This window comes from Notolabrus celidotus, chromosome 20 (assembly GCF_009762535.1).
Source record: "Notolabrus celidotus isolate fNotCel1 chromosome 20, fNotCel1.pri, whole genome shotgun sequence".
Taxonomy (NCBI): Eukaryota; Metazoa; Chordata; class Actinopteri; order Labriformes; family Labridae; genus Notolabrus; species Notolabrus celidotus.
Genome location: NC_048291.1, coordinates 14,360,631 through 14,383,616, shown reverse-complemented (window position 1 = coordinate 14,383,616; position 22,986 = coordinate 14,360,631). Strand labels below are relative to the sequence as shown.

The following is a 22,986-nucleotide window of genomic DNA, read 5'->3' as shown; positions in this document are numbered from 1 at the left end:
CGTGTTGGGCTGTCATTTATTTGGTGCGTTTTACCTGACAAATGCCCCAAAATAAATATTTTTTTTGCAGAAACTAAGCATTAAGAGTAGCTACTGCTCTACAACTTCATTCTCAATAAATGTAATGATTAAAATGCCTGATGAAAAATAAAATAAATAGTCCTTAATTCACAAATAAAACAAAGAAAAACACAGTTTAGAGGCTGAAAAAATGTAACCATGAAATATGTTTGTTTTAAAATTACTTAACAAGTTGTATGTGTCAAAATGTCCAATATATATTATAGCTGGGTTATTTCAGAATATGTTGTTTTTCATTGTAATTTTCATTAGGTAAACTACTACATCTTCAACAAGTAATAATAATATAATTGAATGATCCTTAAAAACTATTAGAGACACAGTGGACTGTTCTTTTTGCAGTTTAATGCTTTCTTTTATTATGTGCATACAGAGACTGAAGCATAAGCCAGTCATTCAAGAACAGCTTCATAATAATTCATAAAATAACTTTTTTTTAATGCATTTACATTGTCACATTTGAAGGCTATAATGAAAGAGGTATGACATAGTCAGTCAGAATCTACTTCACAATTAATAGTGAAATAAAAAAGTATCATCAAAACAGGATACAAATCTATACAAAACAACTTTATAATGCCAAAACAGTCAGCTGTGCATTTTTTTTGCTTTCATTGTTTTAGGCAGTGTTATGAAGTTAGGAAAACCTCAAACAGACTGGCGACTGAATGCATGCGATAAAAAATGCCAAAAGGAAGTCCAACATTCACAACCGCAGCCCACATGTTGAATTGGTAGAATTCTGTTTCAGTGTCGTGGTCAAACTGAGGGCGAGCTCCAAATGCTGGCATTATCCATAGCTGCCAAAGAAAGAAAAGAGAGAACTGGTTGAGTATTTGGTTACTTTTGAAAACATACATTTGATATAGTGAGGGCCAATGATACTTACAATGATGTTTCCCAATAGCAGAAACACACAGACCTCCTTCAGCACTCGTCTCTTCCATGTCAGTTTAGGTCTGTGCTCCAATGTGTGGCTGTGCAGGCTGTGTGCTGTGAGTACTGGGCTCGATTTTGAGTCCATTACTGATCCTTCTTCAAGGCTCAGTTCTTTGCTCTGCTGCAGTACATAAGGATTTGCAAGCACAGTGACCACAGGCTCCACCTCATGGAAGGGCTCCCGATGTAGGCCTTCAATGATGAAAAAGTTCTGCAGGCCAAGTTGGATTACCATCAGGATAGCCCAAGTTAGGTTGAGCCTGTTTAGGTGGCCTTTGGCACCAGTTGCCACCATGGCGACAATAGTGAAATAGCTGATGACGAACTGTCCCAGTGAGGCCCCTACCAGCAGCCCTACATCTAGGCTGCGTGTGGGGTTTTTATCTGACACATGCTCCCTGTGGTCCACTTTGTAGACGGCACAGCCAATCACTGTGGAGACGGACATCATGGTCACTATAACTATGTTCATAATGAAGTGAATCATCACTGCTGTTTCTTTCTTCTCATCATCATGATCGTCTTTTTGTATTTGCATCTCATATGCGATGAAAGTTGCCAGACCTGCCACCACTAAGAGAATTCCTGTCACCGGACCAAAGATTACACCCTTCAGAGTGAATTTTATCTTGTGGTGGTTGTGTTCGTCTACGACTCTACCCACATTTTTCCACAAAACATAGGCCATGGCGGATGCAAAGAGGCAGTACTCAATGTTGAATGGGTACAGGTAGTAGTAAGCTTCCTTGAAGACGCTGCATGAGGTGTGGCTGCACTTGCACTTATCGTCTCCGTAACTAGCTGTAACACATGACACAGAGAACAGTTAGAGAGAGGTGATATGTTGTGATATTTTAATGATTGCTGAGTCTATTTTGGATTATTTATCGGACTTCATTACCTTTGGTGATGTACATCTTTCGTCCAGAGATTTTTGTAGTATTACTTGGGTATTCTGGAACTTCGGTTTGGTGGAGGGACTCCTCAGTCACTGCAGTCATCCATATAACTAGATTTGTGGAGAGGGTGAGCATCAACCCACAGCTGCATGAAAAGACAAGAAGGAGGCAAAAAGAAAATAATGATCAGAAACAAAACAGAGTCAAAACTGTCATATTAACACTAGATATAAGTGCAACATTCACAGTTAACATCATCAAAGTCATAATAGTCTGAAGCATGTGAAACTAAAACTAGTCAACCAGTCCATATGTTATTAGATAGCCAAAATATTATGGAACATTAAAAAACAATTATTCTTCTTATTATGAAATCAGTTATAATCAATGAGACAGATACAGCTGATTAGGACCAATGCAGACAGAGCCCTAACAAAGACGCAGAAAGTGGATCACATCTGTCTTGTTGTAAGTTATTTTCAATGGCTCCCTGTTTCTCAGGGAGTAGATTCTTAACCCTCCTGTTATGCTGTGGGTCAAATTGAACCTTTTTAGAGTCTATTTTAGGCAATATATGCCTTCCAAACCAGCTAAATGCAGCATAAAAATCTGGGCAGCATGTGACAGAAGAGGTGTCGTGTTAATTTATCAACATCATGTCATACAAATGAAAAAAAATCAATATGTAAAATAAAATAAACAAAAATCTATGTCATGTAAAACTATTGTATTTATATTTAGGTATTTCTAATGTACATTAAAAAAAAGTTTGAACATGAATTTTAATGAAAAACGAGTTATCCTCATTAAACCATGATCTGTGATAATTAAAGAACATCAATGGACTACATCTTGATTTAAATGGTTAGTAATGGAGTTAAAAATTAGATTTAAAAAAAATTAGTGTTTGGATTTTTGGGGGGTTTTGACACTTTTGGATAATTGAATATGCCCGAGTCAAATTGACCCAGGAGCATTATTGCTCTTCCAGATAAAGGAACATAACAGGAGGGTTAAATACTGCTGGTTTATGAAGCACTGAATTGTTTAGGGCCAAAAAACATTAATGATCTACAGTGATCATTAGTGATCTCATACAGTATAAACCATCCAGACCGTCAGAACCAAACATGGAGAAGAAGCTTTCAGTTTTTTTTCTCTGAGTGTTCCAGAAAGTGGAAAGTGGACAGAGTGAAGATTCCACTGCCTAATTACTTTAAATATTTTAATACCTTTATTAATTACACAACACTAGACTGTAACTTTGAAACTAATATTTCAAAACTATCTTGTTTTTATTTGTTTTTTATGTTTCTATTTTCTCTTTGCTTTGGTTTGTAATAGCTTGCTTTATTTACTTTTAGTAATGTTGTCTTTTAATTAATCTTAAATGTCCTCTTTCAACAGCCTTTAAAACCCATTGTTATGATTCTTCTGATGTCTTGGGCAGGTGAAGCACTTTGAGTTGCCTTGTGCTAAATAAATAAACTTGCCTCGCCTTGCCTTGCCTTGCCTTGCCTTACAATGTAAATATTTGCTAATTTTACAAGTCCTCTGCTGTAAACTGAAAAACTCAAAGTTTTTTCCTTGTGAAACTACACCAATGATTATCATTTTCTCCTAATTCTGTTATCGTATCATCAAGCAATTCATTTACAGAGCAAGAAAGTATTTTGAATAAAAAAAAACCTGTCTATTGTTACAGTAAAGAAAAGGGAACTAACTGTTTGCATCTGTTAAGGTTCTGAAATTGAAAGCACATTTTTATTTGATCAATAAAACAACATTGGCACTGTGCCGGCAGCTTAGATGTAAAAATATACCCTGTTATCCAGGTTAATCTCAAACTTCAAAACAAATACCCTCAGGGTTAACATGTTAACAAAGACAAAAATCCACTAATCACCTACCGTGTAATGTTCCTTTGTAGCTGTACACAGTCCTTGGCGTGGATCCACAAAAAGTAAGTCTGCAAAGAAAAACACTGTATTAACGCTTTGCATTAAGGCAGAACTGAGTAAATGTTGAATTTCTTTGTCATTTTTACCTGCACAATAACGAAGACAAGTTGCACCACAGGGAAGGCAACCTTTACACCAGAATCACAGTGAAGGTAGCCCACATAGCTGGCAATCTTGAAAATGTCCATGATGATACTGAGGATTCCAAATAGCACAAGTCCTCCTGAAGAAGCAGCCACATGGAGAACAGAGTAAAGTTATGAAACTATCTGAAAACATTCAAGGAGAAATTAAAAGTTAACTCTCAAGCAAGTACAGCATCAACTTACCCCTGAGCCATACAGGTCCAGCATGTCCATCCTTGTAAATTACAGCATTGTCTTTCCTCGCCGTGTAGATAACATAATAAATCATCCAGATGGTGGTGAGGAGAAGGAGGATAATAAGGAAAATCTGCAGGTCAGGCATGCTGATGTTAACATTTTTGTAGGCAGTGCCGCTGACAAGGGCACAGCCCAGAATCAATATGTTCAAACAAATGACAGCGGACAGCATCCATCCCCAGTTTCGACTCCGCTCCCTCCCAGCTCCACCACAGGAGTCCTCCAGGTCCAGTTTACATGGGCTCCCTGCTGGACCCGGCACATTGTCATTGTTGGAGAGGTGGGTCTCCTCTGGCTCCCTGTCTTTGGCCGTCATCCTGCATGGTTCACAGGGATTTCCGTCGGTCAAACAGTTGCATGGAAAGCCAGTGTTCAGGCACATGTTTCCTCTAGCAAAGACCTATTCACAAATGAGCTCTTAGTTGCATCTGGTCCCAAATGAGACATTACAGGTTTAACAGCTACACCCACTTATTGGTTCACTGTAAAGACAGATCCCGCCCAGGTGAAACCATTTCATGGGCACAAAATCAGCATAATTGTCACCCTGTTGGAGCTTCACAAAAGATCAGTTTCAAATCAACAAATGGGATTTAATTTCAAGCTCTTCTTGCACTTATGTTGCATGCCAAAAGTACTGAGAGAGAATCCACAAACATGTTTACATGGATTAGCTGTTTTGTTTTCTTGAGAGAAGTCATCCACACTAACACAGATAAAATCAGGAATAACATAAGGACTAGTGAAACAACCTAAAAGCGTATAAAGCAAAAAGTTCTTGATTACCAAAATTGAGCTCTAATGACAATTCAACAAAGCAGTGACCTTTCAGATATAAAGAAAAGGTTTCAGGATACCTGTAAGCCTACCTGATGTGTAGTGTGATCCTGAGAAGCAGTCTGAGCCGTCATGGCTTTTATATGCCATCAAAAACATGGTGGTTTACTGTACAAAGAGTCATAAATGTCAATAATCTGTTATGAACAACACCATATTATTACCAAACACAGGCTGTTTTGCACAAAATATTCATGCAAAGTTCAAAAGATGTTTCTCGGAAAAACTTTTTCTTACAACTTCCAAAATAGTAGAAACCGGTTCCGTTTTTGATTAACAGCAATTTTTATGATATGATATAATACATTTTTAATCTCCTATATATCCATGTAAATGATGTAACAGCATGCCCAAAATAAATTTTGAGCAAGGGGAATGAAAACTGCACATGATGAGAATGATCAAAGCTTTTTTTTCTGTTTCTTTATGCATGATTAACACTTTAATCTTTATGGGTTGTGGTGCCTTTGTCTTGTTAAACTTCATCCCCCTTTTTTTTTTTTCCTTCAGCTGACCACATGCTGCCCCACAATCTGGATACAATCTAAATTCTCCAAACAGGCATAACATGCTTCCTCGCCCTTCTTTTCGATTCAGTGCTGGAAGGGAATACTTTCAGATCTTAAATGCTATTCATGTCTCAATAAGGAGATGTGCCTCTGTATCTTGTCTCTACAAAATGCCTGAGGTGAAGTATTTGAAAAGCCTGGCCACTATCTGTGCCTATTGTTATTGAAGTTTCAATTGGGTTGTGTGTCTGAGAACTTCAGTCTCTGAGTCGTCAAATCCCCAATGCTCAGTTTGGACCAGGAATTAAGCAAATTTAGTTGGTTCTTGTCAGGGTGGGGCCGAGAGAAGAGGTACTTTTTTTATTACAACACTCTGTTGTATCCACTCGTGTCTCAAGCATGTTTCTGAAACATCCTTCTTGTAAGGGGAAGTTAAAGGTGAGAACAATAGTTTATTAAAAGGTACACAAATGAACAATGACAGAGCTGACTGACACGTCTTCCTTCTTATGTCAGGCACAATGAGACATCTGCGGAAAATACTTTCACAGTCTCAAAAGTCTGCAAGTTATTTCCTGTTAGATCAAGTTTTAATTTCACAATAACTTTGTTACAATCAATGTTTTGTTGCTGACCTTTATTCATATGAGATGCATGAGTCTGAAAGGATCAATTTAAGTTTTAAGTTTTTAAATGTAATCGCATCAAAATAAAAAACATGTTTCCAGTTAATAATGTCACATATTCTTTTTTTTTTGGACATTGAAGTGGACAACTACTACCTAAAATACTTGTTCTGGGTTAATATGAGACTTTATCAGTGCAGTGAATCCAAGCATGAGTAGTGTCCAGCAGTGCCTGTAAGCAAGGGTAATTTACACATACACCATGCTTCTATTTTTTATTAGTAATGACTTGCAAAATCCAGTGCATCCTTATGCAACAATTGTGCAATACATCCTACCTTAATGAAAGTTGTTATGTTGATTTTTTTTTTCTTAAAATTGCTATAGAGAAGTGTTGCATCAAAATCTTGAAGATTTCTCAAAGCAAAGACTGAATAGTTTCAGCCAGGTGTGCCCAATAAACTAGTCAGTGGGTGTATTTCAGTCATCAAATAATAATGCCTTTTTTCAAAGGGGTTATGAGGAGGCATGGACAGTTGAAAGATGTTCAGGTCCTTATCTGTTGCAGGAATAGATAATACAAAAACAGTTACCTGGTAAATTTGCTGCAAGGGGATTTTGCAGTTTCTACCTAAGGGGGGATTAGTGGTTTTGGACTGCTTTGGAGCACCTCGGCCACCGGGAGCACTGTTGCCCACACGGTGCGCATCCTGGCGTCCCTGGATACCACCGACGCGCACTGCCTGTTCCCCCACCGATGATCAGGGGCGACTGTTTGTTGGACATATTGGCTCTACAGCCAGTTTGCTCCCGCTATGTCGACGATGATGGCCGTGTTTATGGTAATGAAACGGCATGGAGTAGAGCAGGGTGGATTCATTGAGCACCATGAATGACAGGTACCACAAGGCGGCACGGGACGGCTACCTGGACCTGCTGAAGGAGGCGACGCGGAAGGATCTGAACGCACCTGATGAAGATGGCATGACACCGACGTTATGGGGCGCTTATCACGGCAACCTGGAGGCTCTGCGGCTGATCGTGGCGAGGGGGTGGGTAAATTGTTACATGACTTATCAGGGCGTGTGCGTAATACTGTGGAGACAGGTTTATGTTCGGTTGTCTTTTGCCTCGGGTATTATAAAGAGCAGACTATTTATTTCACCATTTTCATTGTTTTTATCCAGTGTTTTCTTGATCAAGTTGCCTCATTTTAGCAAACGCTCCCAATCACCAATAGTAAAACCACAAGCTACAAGGAAAGATGTCCCGGTATTTACACTGCTGACTTAAAAGAAGTTTTTGCAGTTGAACCATACGTAGTCCCAGGAACAATACACCACTGAAAATGTAGGCCACTCTTCACAAGTTGCAGTAATTATCAGAGTTCATCATCCCCAGGGGAGAGGTCAGGCCCTAACATTCCATCCAACACATGAACCTCAGGCTTTGCTCCTGGCTTAAAAGAGCATGCACGTGTAACCTCACAGCAAGTTAGGTGACTTAATTAAAATTGGACATGTAGTCTGGAAAATTCCCCAAACTTGGCTGGATACTTCCTGAAGCTGAAAATATTTATGATTTTGCAACAAAGAACTAAGCCTACATGTTAGCAGCCCTAAACATCACTTCTCTCAGATAGTATTTTGTTCACATGGTGCATGTAAGAATGACAGCTTTGTAAACTAAATCAAAATTTAAAGCATTAAATTATAATTAAAAAAAAACATTTACTCAATATTATAACTTTGTAACTTCAAGACTGTCATTTAGAGAGAAATAGCTATGATAATAATCCATGTGGGATATATAACTGTTGAATACTTCAAGTTAGATGTGGATTACTGAGGGTTTAAATAGAACACTTGGTTGCCATTTATGGATGGAATTGTCCAAAGTCAAATTTCAGAAGTGGAACTAATACTAAACCCACTTTGGCATGGGATTGGTAAAATATTCCTTCAGCAAGATTAGTTCATCAAGAAATCTGCGATACTGTGAGTGAAAAGCTTCACTAGGATATCTGTGTTGGGCTATGAGGAATGCATTCAATATAAGGTGAATATGAAGAACTCTATGTAGATTGGAGCCTCCTACACATTTTTTCTTACTGTTATAAAATAGGCACTCTACTCTGTTGTTACATCAGAAACAATTCCATTACATCATACCATAAAAAAAACATGATTCATCACATTTACAGTAAATAACTTGGCTTAAGTAGTCTGCATCGTGGTATAAATGCGGGCCTTGTGGACAAATGTGATTGTTAGTCATGGATAGTTGAGAAGGGAACCACACAACAGCCCATTCCACTTCCTTTCTGCCTGACCTGGTTCGCCTGTCAGGCAGAAAAATGGGTTCATTATGAATCTGCTTAATTGTGTATAGTCTGCGAGAGACTTACTTTAAAACTGCTAGAATCAGTCATTCATTGATTGAATTTTGCAGACAAATATTAGAGGCATTGCATTTAAAAGTTTTGTTAAAACACATATGCAAGGAATGCTTTCAGTCTTGCATTGTAAACTCCATATTTCCCACAGAGTAAGTGTAAACAGGCTTCTGGAGGTATTCAGCTGCCAAAGACAAAGCATTGCCCTATTGATAGCAGAACACACAATCTCCTGACTGACATGAGGGGCTAACATTAAACATTAATAGCTGCCATAATGTTTCACAGTAGGCACCAAAATCGTGAGACCCGGCGATGCTGTAATGAAGATAAGTCTAATACTGCTTGACAATTTCATGGGAAAGACGCTGCCCAGCGCTACATTTGGCAAGTATATTGCACAGGGTGGCCTGCAGTAACATCAAGCTGTCATAGGAAGTGAGGATGCAAACAGTCCATAATGTGATAAAGAGCAGTGGAGGGATAAGTGAGAAGACCTATCACCACCGTGGTCAGCTTTTTACTAGGACAGACATAAATTATGACATAAAGCTATCATGTAAGATGGCCTCTATCTAACAGAGACAACCGTCAAGCTTATTATGTAATCCCTGTCCAGGTGGTGATAAATACTTCATCTCAAAATATAAATGTAACAAATCTAATTGCTGTTTACTTTTGGGGATCAATTGATTGCATGATATTGTTTCATATCAGTGCAGAGTTAGCACTGTAATTCCTTTGTTTGAACATTGTCTTATTTGTGGCTCTATTGTCAATCACACACCTCGATCAGAACATCCCGTACGCTTTTAAACAAATCCAGTCCAGACTTAGAGAACAGAGGGCTGAAATCAGTGTGTGACTTTGCTACAAGGCGCCCAGGTTGGCAGATCCAGTGCATTCCTTGTGAAAACCTCACAACGCAATCCATCAATCACACAAGGTGTTAATATGTAGAGTCAGGTAGTGAGACACAAACCACATCCTCAAAGAAAGAAATATGAATAAATGTGGAATTTAGGAGTTAAATTAATATTTTCAGTATTTAGTTGAGGTGACCACAAACAAGCTCCAATATTAAATCACATGAACAGCCCCATACATGCACATAAATATTTGTCTGAACCAAATTTCAATAGCAAGCGAACAAAAATGTTTCGTAAAATTTCATATCACACATATGATTAAAAGGAAAGTACCATAACTCCATACACAACAGCCCTCCTTGTCAACAGCTGGATGATGCTGTGTATGTCCTGACTTGAAGAATTCAGTGACATCACCCGCCATGGACTATTCACGTCAGGCGTAGCCTAGTCGGCCTCCCCTGAAACTGGATACAAGTAGTGAAGCAGTGGTGCTGGCAAGCCTGTGGTCATATTACAGGACAGACAGCAAGAGCACAGCACAGGCAGAGGTAACATTAAGGTCGTGGACTACCCGCCAAGCCTGAGTGTTGCATGTTTTGTTGTTATGGCCTCTGCATTAGCGTAGATACTTTTTCAAGGGTTATTTTGATCACACCATCTTATTTGCTGGTTTGGAAAAACCTTTTGAAACACATTAGATGCTCACATAGTATATGGTTGGTTTTCTGAAAGACTGATGTGGTGTTCAACAATGAATTATTCAATAAGGCCTCATTAACAGCCCATGGATGGCAAGTCAGTGCTGAAAACATTATCAAAAAATCACGTGCTTATTCATGAGTGAGTCATCTAAACAGGTAAGCAAGGGGGCCACTTGTATGGTAGCAGCAGTCTTTATAATAAATGAAATAACATGTTTAATTTAATCCTCTGATTTAAAAGGTTATAGTCTACTGAACATATTTCTCATGCCCCACAGAGGAGACCCTGACAAGTGTGACATATGGGGGAACACACCACTCCACCTGGCAGCTGCCAATGGTCACCACAACTGCCTTTTCTTCCTTGTGTCTTTCGGTGCCAACATATGGTGCCTGGACAACGACTACCACACACCTTTGGACATGGCTGCCACAAAGAACCACATGGATTGCGTCCGCTACCTGGATTCTGTTGCCGTCAAGCAGACAGGCCTCAATACCAAGCTGGTCAGCAAACTGAAGGACCGGGCATTTCGCGAGGCTGAGCGGCGAATCAAAGAGTGCGTGAAGATGCAGAAGAAACACCACAAACGAATGGAGCGGAAGTTTCATAAGGACACTTCTGAAGCTTCTGCGTCAGACGCCATGAGCTTTTCCAGTTACACCAGCAGCTCTATGAGCCACAAGCTGCGCAACTTTAATGCTGCCACCGTCAGTGTGCCATATTCCCAGGTCAGGAGGTTTTATTTTCTATTCTTAGAAGCTTAGAGTTTGTTTGTTTTGCATTGTTCATGGTTGTGTTGAGTTTGAGTTTGTTGACTAAAGACTGCTGGTAAGTCCTTCCTCTAACTTGCATAACATACTTAGATAATCTCAGTGCTAACATGATCACAGCAAGAGTGCTAATAAGCTTAACAGGAGTAATGTTTACCATATTCACCATGCACATTTTGGTAATATGCACAGGAGTGTTACTTGTGCAAACCAAAGTATAGGACAAAGGTTCATCCTCTTACAACCATGAATGTTTGTACTTAATTTTATGGCGAAAGAGCCCGTAGCTGTTCATGTATTTCAGTTTCGACCAAATGTAATCCTTTTGTTTTCACTGTGCCTTACTGCCATTTTATCCCTGTCCTGTTAGGCTACTCTCCATGCCACAAACCGAGGGAAGACAAAGATTCAGAAGAAGCTGGAAAAAAGGAAACAAGGAGATGGGACTTTTAAAATCTACGAGGATGGGAGGAAGAGTGTGCGCTCCCTCTCCGGACTTCAGCTGAGCAACGACGTCATGTTCCTCAAACAGGGGACTTATGTCAACCCGAAGGACCGTGGCCGCCGCAACGTTCGCGACATGTTCCCCAGAGACAATTATGATGCCATATCACGTGCCATGAGTGAGCCTGACCTTCATGGGCCTGACGTGGACTACTCTGAGATCAGCACTGACTCAGGTCATGATTCACTTTTCAACCGCCCCGGTTTGGGCACCATGGTTTTCAGGAGGAACTATGTGAGTGGAGGGATGTTTGACCTCGGCAGTCGGGATGAAGCCGCAGAAAACCGCTCTGGCAATAACGTGCGATTGCGCAGTCGGTTGCAGCCGTACCCAAATCTCGATGAAGACAGCATTGGAAGTGCACGTAGCCTGCAGGAGAGGAATATGGAGGAGCTGCCGTGGGAAGATATCGAATTAGGGCTGGACGATGATGATGAGGCTGACACTAGCCCTTTGGAGGTCTTCCTTGCTGCACAGAGCATGAATGAGTTTTACTCTATCTTCAAGAGAGAGAAGATCGACCTGGAAGCACTGCTGCTGTGCTCTGATCATGACCTAAAGAGCATCCACATCCCCTTAGGACCACGAAAAAAGATCTTAGATGCGTGTAAAACACGACTTGAGACCATAGAGGACCCAGACAGTATAGAGGACACTGAGCTGTGAGTGGTAAGATTTTCAGTCACACAGTGCAGTATGTGTATGCCAGCATGTTTTTATGTTGTTTCTATATTCAAGCTACAAACGCAGTTTCTTATCGTGTCTCCATTCTGTCCTGCAGATAGTTGTTGCAGACAGTCCTCCTGCTGTGTGCTCACCCAGCCTTTAAGGTCAGTGCATCATTGTGGAGTGAATGTCACGTACGGACAGAAAGGACACGATGATTTACCTCTCCTGGTACCTCAGTGGTAACAAAGCAGAAAGGAGAATGTCAGGATGAGTATGTAGAGCAAGAAGCAATGAGCGTGACATGAATTCTTAACAGGATTCTTTTAAAGTGTCCTGTAGGCCTCATGAGGATCACTACAGATAGCTCTGTACACTGGTTTGTTGGAGTTCCCTGCACTGCATGGTTTAACAAACTGAGAGACAATCAGTGCAGTCGTGTGTGATGTCATTGTATGCCATGTGGCATAGTTAACAGAGACGTAAGTGTAGGGTCTGTGTCCCCTAAATGTGTTTGCCCCTGTGGGGTACATCCTATGACTTCATGTGCCTGCATTACATGTGCCTGTACATTTGCTTAAGTGTCCTTTGTCATAAAAACCTTTGACAGTAACCTCATCCTGACTTTAATATTAAAGTGTTTAAGTTACAGCATTTGAGTAACAGTGTCATCCAGAGCCACTTAAATATGTCCTTGCTCATATTGCATGTTTGTTAATGTTTACATTCTGCAAGCCATGTCAGTTTTTCATTGAGATTACTGTAGTGAGGTTAACTATGTTGAAACACAGTATCTTTATTCGATTTTGTATTGCACACACTAACACTTTTGTGTATTTGTCCTTACAACAGGAAATGCAGTAGGGAAGCATGGTATGAGTTTTTTTAAGCCGCTTACCAATGACCAATAGGACCCTGCTCCTGATGGCCGAGACTGATGAGTTCTAATTTTTATTTTTTTATTTTAATATATAGATAAATGTTATGTTTAGTTTATGTAAACCTGAGGGAAAGAAAGACTAAAATTCAGTAAATATATACTACCAGTCAAAAGTTTGGAAACACCTTCTCATTCAAGGTTTATTTTTATTTTAATTATTTGAAACACTGTAGATTAATACCAAAGACATCACGGCTATGAAAGAGCATATATGGAATTATTTAATTAACAACAAATTGTCAAACAAACCAGAATATGTTTTATATTTTAGATTCTGTAATGTAGCCCCCTTTTTTTTCATGAAAGCTTTGCACACTCTTGGTATTCTCTCAGTCTGCTTCATGAAGTAGTCTCCTGGAATGGTTTCTAATTAACATGAGCCTTGTCAAGAGTTCATTTGTAGAATGACTTTCCTTCTTAATGTGTTTGAGACCATCAATTGTGTTTTTCAGAAGTAGGGTAAGTACACAATGATCACCCTATTTGACTACTGTTGTAATCCATATTATGGCAAAACCAGATTATTTCATAGTTTTGATGTCTTCAGTATTAATCTACTATGTCGAAAATAATTAAAATAAATAAAAAAACATTGAATGAGAAGGTGTGTCCACACTTTTGACTGGTAGTGTATGTACACTAATATTCTTTACTAACTAATTCTTGCTCAAATCACTTGTTAACACTTGAAAAATTACACTTTTCAATCTTTATCAATCAATCTTTATTTATATAGCGCCAAATCACAACAAACGTTATCTCAAGACGCTTTACAAACAGAGCAGGTCTAGCAAGATAACATCCAGTCCCATTTTACAGACAGGACTCATCTGCCTTGACCGAGTAGGGGTGGGAAAGAGGAATAAAGGAGATGAAGAGACAGAGAGAGAGAGAGAGAGAGAGAGAGATATGATAGTGGTGAGACGCACAGTAGTAGTGGTAGCTGCGGAAGTCTGGAACGTCCACAGCAGCAGGCCGTCTGTGACAACGACTCAGAGGAACCTATGAGACAATGGAGCTCAGGCACTCCAGAAAGGTCTATGGTTAGTAACTTTAATGGGACAGGGAGGGTTAAAGTAAGTGATAGGCAGAGAAAGCGGAGAGAAAAGATCCCAGTGTGTCAGTTCCCCTGGCAGTCTGCCCATAGCAGCATAACTTGAGCTGGCCACTTTTAACTCTTCAACTGACTTTTCTCTGTTTCTTTGAACTGGAGCACTCCTGTGCATACACTAATATATTTTTCATGTTAAAGTCTTCATCTAGCCACTGGGCCGTCAAGCTAAGCAGTGAGCATCATTGGAATAACATCAGAAGTCCATATATCTGTGGTAAAACGTATGTCACTGACACAGAGTCTAAGTCGTGTAGAGATCACATCATATCGGGCAGGTAGGGAAGCGTCTTCAAAGCAGTTGTTGCTTGGGAAACTATACTGAGGTTCCAACTATGTCATTAGCTTGGGAAACCCTTGTCTTCTACCTCAGGAAAAATTGTGTCATCAAGTGCTGCAAATTCAGTGATTGTGTCATTGATTGCTTTATCTTTGGGTTGTCTCTGGTAATCTTTCTGCGATTCTTAAATGTCAATCAGCACAACAGACGTTTTTTGGTGCTATTGCTAGCTGTGGCTACTAATGCTTAATATTATTCATGACTTTTCAGGGGACTTAAAAAATGTGTTAAATCTTGAGCACTTCTTTCCTCCTCTCAAAATACTTGTGGCACAGGTTCTGCAAGTTTACAATTGAGTTATTTTCCTCTAAAACACTAGGAAAACACCCACTATTATCTTGTTGGCTATTTATTGGCTGTACCTGTTCTTTTCTATTTCATGTAATGGCAGATTGCATGCCAATACATCTATGTCAGAATGTGTAGGAATGTTAATCAGTAAGTAAAAGCACATTTAGCTGTTATTTTTAATGGACCAATAATTTACCTGACTTTTACAGTATGTATCTTAAATCCTCAGTGTAAACATTTGTTTACAAGTCTTGACCTTATGTTTCTTTGTATCTTGAGTAGTTACTCACCAGGAGAGTACGCTTCTGTCACGTTTCTAACATTGTAGGTGGAATAAATAAAAATACTACTGTTTTTAATGCTGTTAATGACTGACCTGATGAATCCACCACTTCACTTACTGCAATCTACTTGCAATATTTTGTTAGCTGAATAACTACATTTGAAGTATAAACACACTGTAAGATGTCCTTTTAATAAGAAGAGTCATACCTACAATTTAAGACACTAAGGGTTGTGGGTCTGTTCGATTACAAATTTATACACATAAAAAACAACATTAAAAAACATGAAAACATTGTCGCTGTTGAGCAGAAACCTTGTATCTCCAAATTTTATCTTTTTTAAATCTTTTTTTGCATTAACCACTGCTGTTGATCTCCTTTTCTATAGAAATTAACAGATAAAGTATTTTGGAAAGATTGTGGTTGTATCTCATGCAGTGTTTAGTTATGTGACAAACAGGGTTTTTCACATTTACCTTCTGGAAAATAAAGGTTTTTGGGATACAAGGTTACAGCAGTGACAGTGACAATTTTTTTAAATAATTTTGAAGTCTGTGAACTTGTGTGAAGTTTGTTTTGTAGCTAGTACAAATAATAGAGAGGTTTGATTGTGCTGGTAAATTCAGCCTCAGTTTAAGATAAACACATGCTTTGTATAATGAACAATGTAGTTTCTACTTATACACAGTGTTACTAATTTTAAAACAGTTGTATTTGCAGTTTTTACAGGTCAATGAAAATCCCGTCTGATTTTCTGTTTACAGACACATCATGGTAAGCTCCTGCCAAAACTTTGATGTGTGTGCGTCTATGTGTGACTGAGACAGACACAGAGAGCGGAAAATACTTGTTTTGGCATTAAGATAATCCTCATGCTGCTTTAACACAAAAGACAAGCGTCACTCCTTCCGCTGCGCTGCCCGACATGAACTCAGGAAGTTGTATTGTAGATAAATGCTGCTTACATAACTCTGTTATCAGAAGGAAGCACTGACCATCTCTCCCATGAAGTTCCTTTAGCATTACAAACACCAATTGCTAATGATGATTCAGAGACTTGGTTTATCTTTTTATTCATTCATTGGCTTAATGTGGAAAAGACAAAACTTTTCATTGTTTAAGCAATATTTTAAACCCAAATAATACTAGATACTGTGAAATTAATGGACTACTAGACTATTTACTGAAACAGAATGGGAAGGGGTGGATGCTGATGCCCTCCCTGGTTGGTCATATTACACTCGTCATTTCCTCCCCTCATCTGTGTAATCTGCTGTTTCTGGAGCTCAGTAAAATCCAGCAAAGAGAAGAGCTAAACAGGGGTGTGGTGAAATGAGAATACTTCAGCAGGCTGAGTACAAAATACCATGGGCGTGGTCTTTTAATTCTTTCCGTATGCTCCCTAAGGATCTCAAAAACAGGGAAAAGCAGCTGTAAGAAAGGAGCCGGCTTTGTTACAGCCATAATCTCGACCAAGGTAAACGCTGTTAGACATGGCAACTCTCAGCAGTACCAATGAAGAGACTTTGGAGGAGAATCAGCACAGTGAAGATGTAAAGGAGGAACCGAGCGAGCTGAGGGGTCCTGCCCCAGTAACATCCGAGACGCTACTCCCACAAGATGTGTTATGTGACTCTTGCATGGACAGCCCCAGTAAGGCCCTCAAATCCTGCCTGACCTGTTTGGTGTCTTACTGCGAGGCCCATCTGAGACCTCATCTGGAAAAAGCCAAGTTTCAAAACCATCGCCTGGTAGATCCCCTACATGAGATCGACTGCAGGACTTGTGAGGTTCATCAACTTCCCGTTGAACGCTTCTGCTTGATGGATGGCTGCTGTGTGTGTCCAGACTGTGAGACACAGGAGCATCAAGGGCACACGTCTGCATCTGTGGGGGAGGCACGCATACAGATTGAGGTCTTAAAATTAATTTTGTTTTGGCTGTATCTGTATTGCTCTAATTGTTTCATAAAATTTCCCCTTTAAGAACTCAAAGGGTAAAATATCCATTTAAGAAAATGTAACAATTTTTCATCTTTGCAAATTTGACAGGGCATCTTTTGCAGTATGTTTGTGATGATTTTTTGCAGGCTGATCTTCAGAAGAAGCAAAAAGAGATAGGTCAGAGTGCTGCAGCAGCTGAGAAAGTGATTGATAAACTACAAAGCAACAATGAAATAATCAAAGTAGGTTATGTTGCACATTTTTGGCACATTTATTTAAGAAACAATGGCATGCTGTAACTGTGTTTGTCTGAACTTTTCTCTTTGGTCTTTTAGTCTTCGGTGCAGGAGGTTTGTGTTATTGTTGAAGAGCAGTTCAGCAGGCTACTGATGACTGTGGAGGAGGCCAGAAAAGGGGCGGCGGAGGTGCTGGAAGGAGAGAAAAGACGGGCACTAAAACAGGCAGAGGGCATCCAGGCACATCTGGAGCAGAAGAGAACAGAGCTGATGAAAACTTTGGCTGAAATGAACAAACTGTCCAAGTGCAAGTCTGATGTTGACTTTCTGCAGGTAAACAAGTGTGCAAAGTATTCAAAACCCTAGGTATAACACTAAATCACCCAGAATGTGCAAACCTATTTCTATCAGTATTCTAGCATGGGATGTTCTCCGAGACCAATAGTTTATCTCTTGACAGTGTACGTAGAGTTGAGAAATTTCAACAATTTCACTGAGAAAAGTTCCGGGTCAGAACAAAAAGAGTCACATTTTGGTGTAACAGCTCATTTAACATCATGATACTCGAGAATTTACCTTTGACTCTTCCTTGCTCCAGGAGTACTCAGAGTGGAAGAAACGACCAGCAGATGTGTGTCTGCCAACTGCAAATGTCAAGCGCATGGACCATCTGACCTCCTATGTTCAAGTAGTGACTGATGCCACACAAGAGCTGTGTGACCTGGTTTTGTCTTCATACAGGGAAAAACTCGACCTGGTGTGGAAAAGTTGTGAGTGTAAATATTGTATTGTGTGCATCTTTCAGCTCGTCAATGAGGAAACTGCTTCAGTTGTACACCTGTTTTGTACCTCTATCGGTGCCCTTCACAGTTAGCTAACTGTTATCCAGCTGTTTGTCTGCCATCACTTCAGTCCAGACAATATTTATTAGTTATCAGAAGGATTACCACTAAGTTCTCAGACAATATGACTGGCGTAGCATAAGGGCCTGTGTCCACTAAGAGCTTTTTTTCTTTTTACCCTGGCAGCACCTGTTTTCCGCACAGTTCCAATGCAGCTTGGCATTTTCATTGCTTGGCCCAAGAGCAAGAACACCCTGTGCTTCAGCTGTATTTTGTCGCTGGGCTCTCAGCTCTTTCAGTTGAAAATAGCTCAACTTTCAAACACAAACAGAGCATTTTAAAACAGACCAAGCTGTCAGTACTAAGGAAAGCGGAGCTGTGTGACAACCTTTGTAACCTGGCATCAGCACACACTAGTGTGGAGCGTTCTGAAATTGACCTAGTTGGTGCTGCCAGCACAAAACAACAACATGTTGTTAATCGACACAGGTCTTAAATTGTCATGGTATCTTGGAAATGAGGAAGTCCCTTCAAAAATATTTTGAAATAATGAATGAATAAAAATAAATACCATAAAAAAATGGTTGTTCAGCTTCAGCCTCTTCAACCTCGGCTATATTTGTTAGCAAATATTATTATGTTAGTATGCTGAAAGAAGATGGTGCACATGGTAAATGCCATACCTACTAACATAGGCATGTATGCATTGACATCATAAACATGTTACCACCGCTGTAAAGCCTCATATAGCCGCTAGCATGGCCATAAACTTCAAGTGCTGTTGTTAAATCTTTGTTAGTTTGAATTCATTTTGAAACGTTCCATCTATCAAATATGGTACTCAGTAAATGTTGGAAGTCCTTAAGTTTTACCATATTGCTGAAAAGTGTCTCTGAATGATAAACTAGGTACCAAATCCCAAATGCCGGAATCTCCAGCTTCATCCCTGCCTGATCCTGAGACAAGAGAGGACTTTTTAAAATGTAACTATGCAACTTAATACCTGCAGTGTGTTCTATGGTTTATGCTTGTCAAATCATAACAGCTTCCCTGCATATGAAATATTTCTCCTGCTTTTTAGACACCAGGAGTTTGACCTTTGACCCGGACACTATCCATAATTTCCTTCGTGTGAGGGAGGACAACAGAAAGCTAACCAACACTAGCCCCTGGCAGCACAGCTACCCAGACCACCCTGCTCGCTTTGAGTACTGGCGACAGGCGATGACTGTGGAGAGCCTTTACCTGGGGAGGCACTATGTTGAAGCACAGCTGAGTGGAGAAGGTGCGCATGTAGGTGTTACTTACAAGAGCATCGATCGAAAGGGGGAGCAAAGCACCAGCTGCATTACTGGGAATGACTTCTCCTGGTGTGTTGGAAGGAACAGCAGAGGTTTCTTTGCCTGGCATGATGGTGTGGAGATTTGCTTGGAAGTCACTGATACAACAAAAATTGGCTTCTATGTTGACTTCGAGAGGGGCACTGTCTCTTTCTATGATATCACTGGTCCTATCAAGCTTCTCTGCAAGTATGCAGCTAATTTCACAGAGCCCTTATATGTTGTCACCTGGCTATCAAAGAAAGACAATGTGGTTTCTCTCCTTGATGCAAAGTGATGCCACTTCTCAGAGTGTAATCTACCTTTACTTGAGCTCTTACAGAAAAAGGTGGGGCTTTATGGATGTTTTTTAAGGTTACATAACAAGGTACAAAAGTTAAGGCACAGATGCAAGATTTTTTACATGCATGTCATTGAAAGTTAAATTTACTACCATCTAGTGGTGACTCCGTTGCATGAACCAGTGCAGCAGATGTGTTGACAGTTTACTGCGGCTTTATTGCAGCTTTATTGCTCTTGAATGTGATATGAATGAGGGGAAAAAGCACACAAATCTCAGGCAATAATTATTTTATTTGTCTAAAGTCCATTTGGTTGTAAAAATGTATTTGCAACACTGAATTATTATGAGGCCAACAGAGGACTTATTGTTTCACAGGGTTAATAAATCCATCAATTTAATACCTTTGAAACAATTTGAGAACATTTATTTTATCAAGCATTAAAATCAGTTTCATTGTCATCATAGACTGGATTCACAAAGTGCACACCTGACTGGGTCATTGAGATTGAAGTATTTGTTTCAGTCCCATACAGACCAGGAATATCAGGCATCATGTTGGGCCTGTCGAACATGGGATTGTCATAGCCATGGTCAAGAGTCCCACCAAGCTCTCCAACGTCACTGTGTCTCTTAAATCGACTCAGGGATGGCATTGAAGGCATAGAAGGCATTGATGGCATAGAAGGCATAGATGGCATAGAAGGCATTGATGGCATTTGTACAAACCCTTTACGAAGCAATATAACCAAAATGACGATGAGTAAAATCAAAATGAAAACTCCAAAAACAGCTCCAACGACAACCCCAGCATTGCTTCCAGAATTATTGCTGCTGCCCCCCGAGGAAGCTTGAAATTCAGCTTCAGTGATTCCCAAGCTGGAGCCATGAGAACTAGCATCCTTCACTATGTCTCCGGCCAGATTTTCTGCCAATGTTCCCTTGTCTCCGTCCAGGATAACCACCTGAATCTCAGGTGTGGTGCCAAAAGGGATGATCCTCAGCAACTCCTGTGACTTGAAGACTTTAGACATGCCTAGCTGGATGGATTTGTATTTAGGTTGGATGAGAAATAGGTGATGGACCCGTTGTCTGTAGTTCTGTAAGTTGAAGGTCGTGGAGAACTTGATTGTCACAATTGCACCACAAACTTTACAGCAGTGTCCAACAGGGAGGAGTGCTGTCTTACAGTTCAGAGAGCCACATTTAACAGTGCCACAGATCCGCATGTGGTTTACAGAATTCCCACATTCACAGCCGGAAGGATCCCCACAACCTTGGCTTCCGACACCTACTGCAGATGAACCGTGAAACTGCAGCTGGCCTGAGCACGAGCTGAGGTACTTGGAGAACTCGGAACTGCTTTCAAACTTCTTCCCAAGCACAGACACAGATTTGACAGGGATGTTAGGCAGATTTGAGCTGGTGTCCACTCTGAAAGAGGAGCGATCTTTGAAAACCACATCATCATGCTGGCAGGGGACGCTCTCCTCGTGAACAGAGAATAAGACTTGCCCATGCAACAGGTCATCCAGGGTTGCAGCTGCCTGCCACAGAGCTGGGTTGAACCACTGGAGAGCCTCTGAATCTTTAAACTTGGTTGTAACACCCTGCCCACAGCCTGGTTCTTGTCCACTCACCACATAAAATCCAGCTCCAGAATTCAGAATGAACTCCCCATCAACCGGTAGCCTCATCTCCCTTACAGCGTGTGATGTCTCCACAAACACAGACACTTTTCTCTGAGCTGGAAACTGAACTGTGTCGCTGCCACATGGGACATCATCTTTGTCCCAGTTGGTCTTGTTCTCAAAGTTGGTGTCAGGAATCCACTGTTTGTACAGGGCACTTGCTGCCCCGATAAGACAGAGGAGAAGAAGCAGGTCTGATGTTTTCAGCATCCTGAGTGTTTGTGACAGACTTAGAGAATATTTGATGACCTTTGTTTCTGACCGTGTGACTAACACGAGTGCACACAGCTCATCAGTTAAACTGAATTTGATGACCATAAAAACCTGCACAAACAGGTGACCTGTCAAAGATTTACAAGTTCTGTTGTAACACTCCTGCAAATTGTATCGTTCAAGCCTTTTTCCCTTTGTTTAGTTTGCTTGTCAAAATATCTGAAACACTCAAAGTAATTTCTAAAATTTGTGTTGATGCTTTGTCTCATACTTTTTATCATAACAATGTTTTGGAGAACCAAAACTTTTGCTAAGTGCTCCTGGTAAATGATTAGGAACTAAGGAGTTCTTGAAGCTTGCAGGGATAACACTTCCAAAGATCCCACTCCCAATCAGTTCTATGATCTCCCTCAGTGACTTTGGAGTCAGCCAAAAAACTCTGTTAAAGTGTTCCCCATGCACTTTTATCCAGTGCTTTAAGTGTGCCAGTACATGCTGCAGTATCCGTTCCTGTCCTGTATTACTTTTTATCTTGGTGTTTCATAATGTCCCCTAAAATATATAACCCATGGTGTCTAGTGAAAGCCTGATGACTTCTTTGCACCACACACCAAAGCTACTGTATACATTTTACCTGATGGAAAACGGTATATAAGGGCATGGCAATGCAGAAGTTCTTAGTTTGTGTAACACAAGGAAGTAGGTTTTTCAATAAATGTATGTTGTGAAAATCAGCACTGTCTTCTGGTATCTTTAAATAACTGCACAAAATAAGAATGTTATACCAACAATTTACTGATACTGACAACACAATACACATGTCAAATATAATAATAACACAAATACATAAATGATAAATAAGTTATAATAAATAAGGGGACTAAATTGAATACAGGAGTATCTTATCTAATCTTATCTTATCTTATCTTATCTTATCTTACTAGCACTTATTTTTCACTTGAAGCTTTTGTCTGAAATAACGATTGAGGAAATCTTGTTGATGGAATGGCTTGGGTTAAATGTTTTCAGTGCAGTTACTTGCAGTTCTATTTGAAGAATAAATATATAGACTAACACTTCAGCTCCTGCATGTTGAAATAAATACAAATTACAATCCAGATATGGATCTATAGAAGAATCAAATGGGAAATAGGCCTTTAGCAACATATAAACTGCTGTAGAACTAGAAAACTCACAGTACTGATTATTTCCCTGACACTGACAGAGAAGCACAATAAAAAGCATGGCCGAAAGCACCCTGCTCCATTTTCTCTTGTAAATCATATTAAGTAGGTCTTATCCCTTAAAGGTACGTTTACTAATTTAG

At 40.0% G+C, this 22,986-nt stretch overlaps 4 protein-coding genes and 1 long non-coding RNA gene across 7 annotated transcripts; 2 read left to right on the top strand and 3 right to left on the bottom strand.

Moving 5' to 3' along the window:
• Positions 1-450: 450 nt before the first annotated feature.
• Positions 451-7,276, bottom strand: LOC117832854 (proton channel OTOP2-like). Its single transcript, XM_034712157.1, has 8 exons — positions 6,829-7,276; positions 5,133-5,208; positions 4,210-4,663; positions 3,967-4,103; positions 3,830-3,888; positions 1,922-2,064; positions 971-1,821; positions 451-881 (listed from the first exon to the last, which is right to left on the bottom strand). Exons 2-8 carry the CDS (start codon positions 5,172-5,174, stop codon positions 711-713), a joined length of 1,857 nt encoding a protein of 618 aa, XP_034568048.1. The 5' UTR covers positions 5,175-5,208; positions 6,829-7,276; the 3' UTR covers positions 451-710.
• Positions 6,870-15,198, top strand: ush1ga (Usher syndrome 1Ga (autosomal recessive)). 2 transcript variants are annotated; one of them, XM_034712159.1, is made up of 4 exons: positions 6,870-7,287; positions 10,482-10,935; positions 11,348-12,144; positions 12,264-12,802. In XM_034712159.1, the coding sequence occupies exons 1-4, from the start codon at positions 7,124-7,126 to the stop codon at positions 12,265-12,267; spliced, it is 1,419 nt and encodes a 472-aa protein (XP_034568050.1). In that variant the 5' UTR covers positions 6,870-7,123; the 3' UTR covers positions 12,268-12,802. The 2 variants fall into 2 exon arrangements, with proteins under 2 accessions (XP_034568050.1, XP_034568049.1); XM_034712158.1 differs by having other exon boundaries at positions 6,871-7,287; positions 11,348-12,151; positions 12,264-15,198.
• A 655-nt stretch (positions 15,199-15,853) lies between these two features.
• LOC117831835 (tripartite motif-containing protein 16-like) lies at positions 15,854-22,393 on the top strand. Its single transcript, XM_034710717.1, has 7 exons — positions 15,854-15,888; positions 16,522-17,030; positions 17,204-17,299; positions 17,393-17,626; positions 17,892-18,063; positions 19,044-19,118; positions 19,217-22,393. The coding sequence occupies exons 2-7, from the start codon at positions 16,608-16,610 to the stop codon at positions 19,750-19,752; spliced, it is 1,536 nt and encodes a 511-aa protein (XP_034566608.1). The 5' UTR covers positions 15,854-15,888; positions 16,522-16,607; the 3' UTR covers positions 19,753-22,393.
• Positions 17,305-18,441, bottom strand: LOC117831836. 2 transcript variants are annotated; one of them, XR_004635092.1, is made up of 3 exons: positions 18,143-18,441; positions 17,870-18,047; positions 17,305-17,539 (listed from the first exon to the last, which is right to left on the bottom strand). It is a non-coding gene; the product is annotated as an uncharacterized LOC117831836 (long non-coding RNA). The 2 variants fall into 2 exon arrangements; XR_004635091.1 differs by having other exon boundaries at positions 17,305-17,485.
• Positions 19,984-21,786, bottom strand: amn (amnion associated transmembrane protein). The gene has a single exon (XM_034710716.1). It carries the CDS (start codon positions 21,762-21,764, stop codon positions 20,190-20,192), a length of 1,575 nt encoding a protein of 524 aa, XP_034566607.1. The 5' UTR covers positions 21,765-21,786; the 3' UTR covers positions 19,984-20,189.
• Positions 22,394-22,986: the final 593 nt, after the last annotated feature.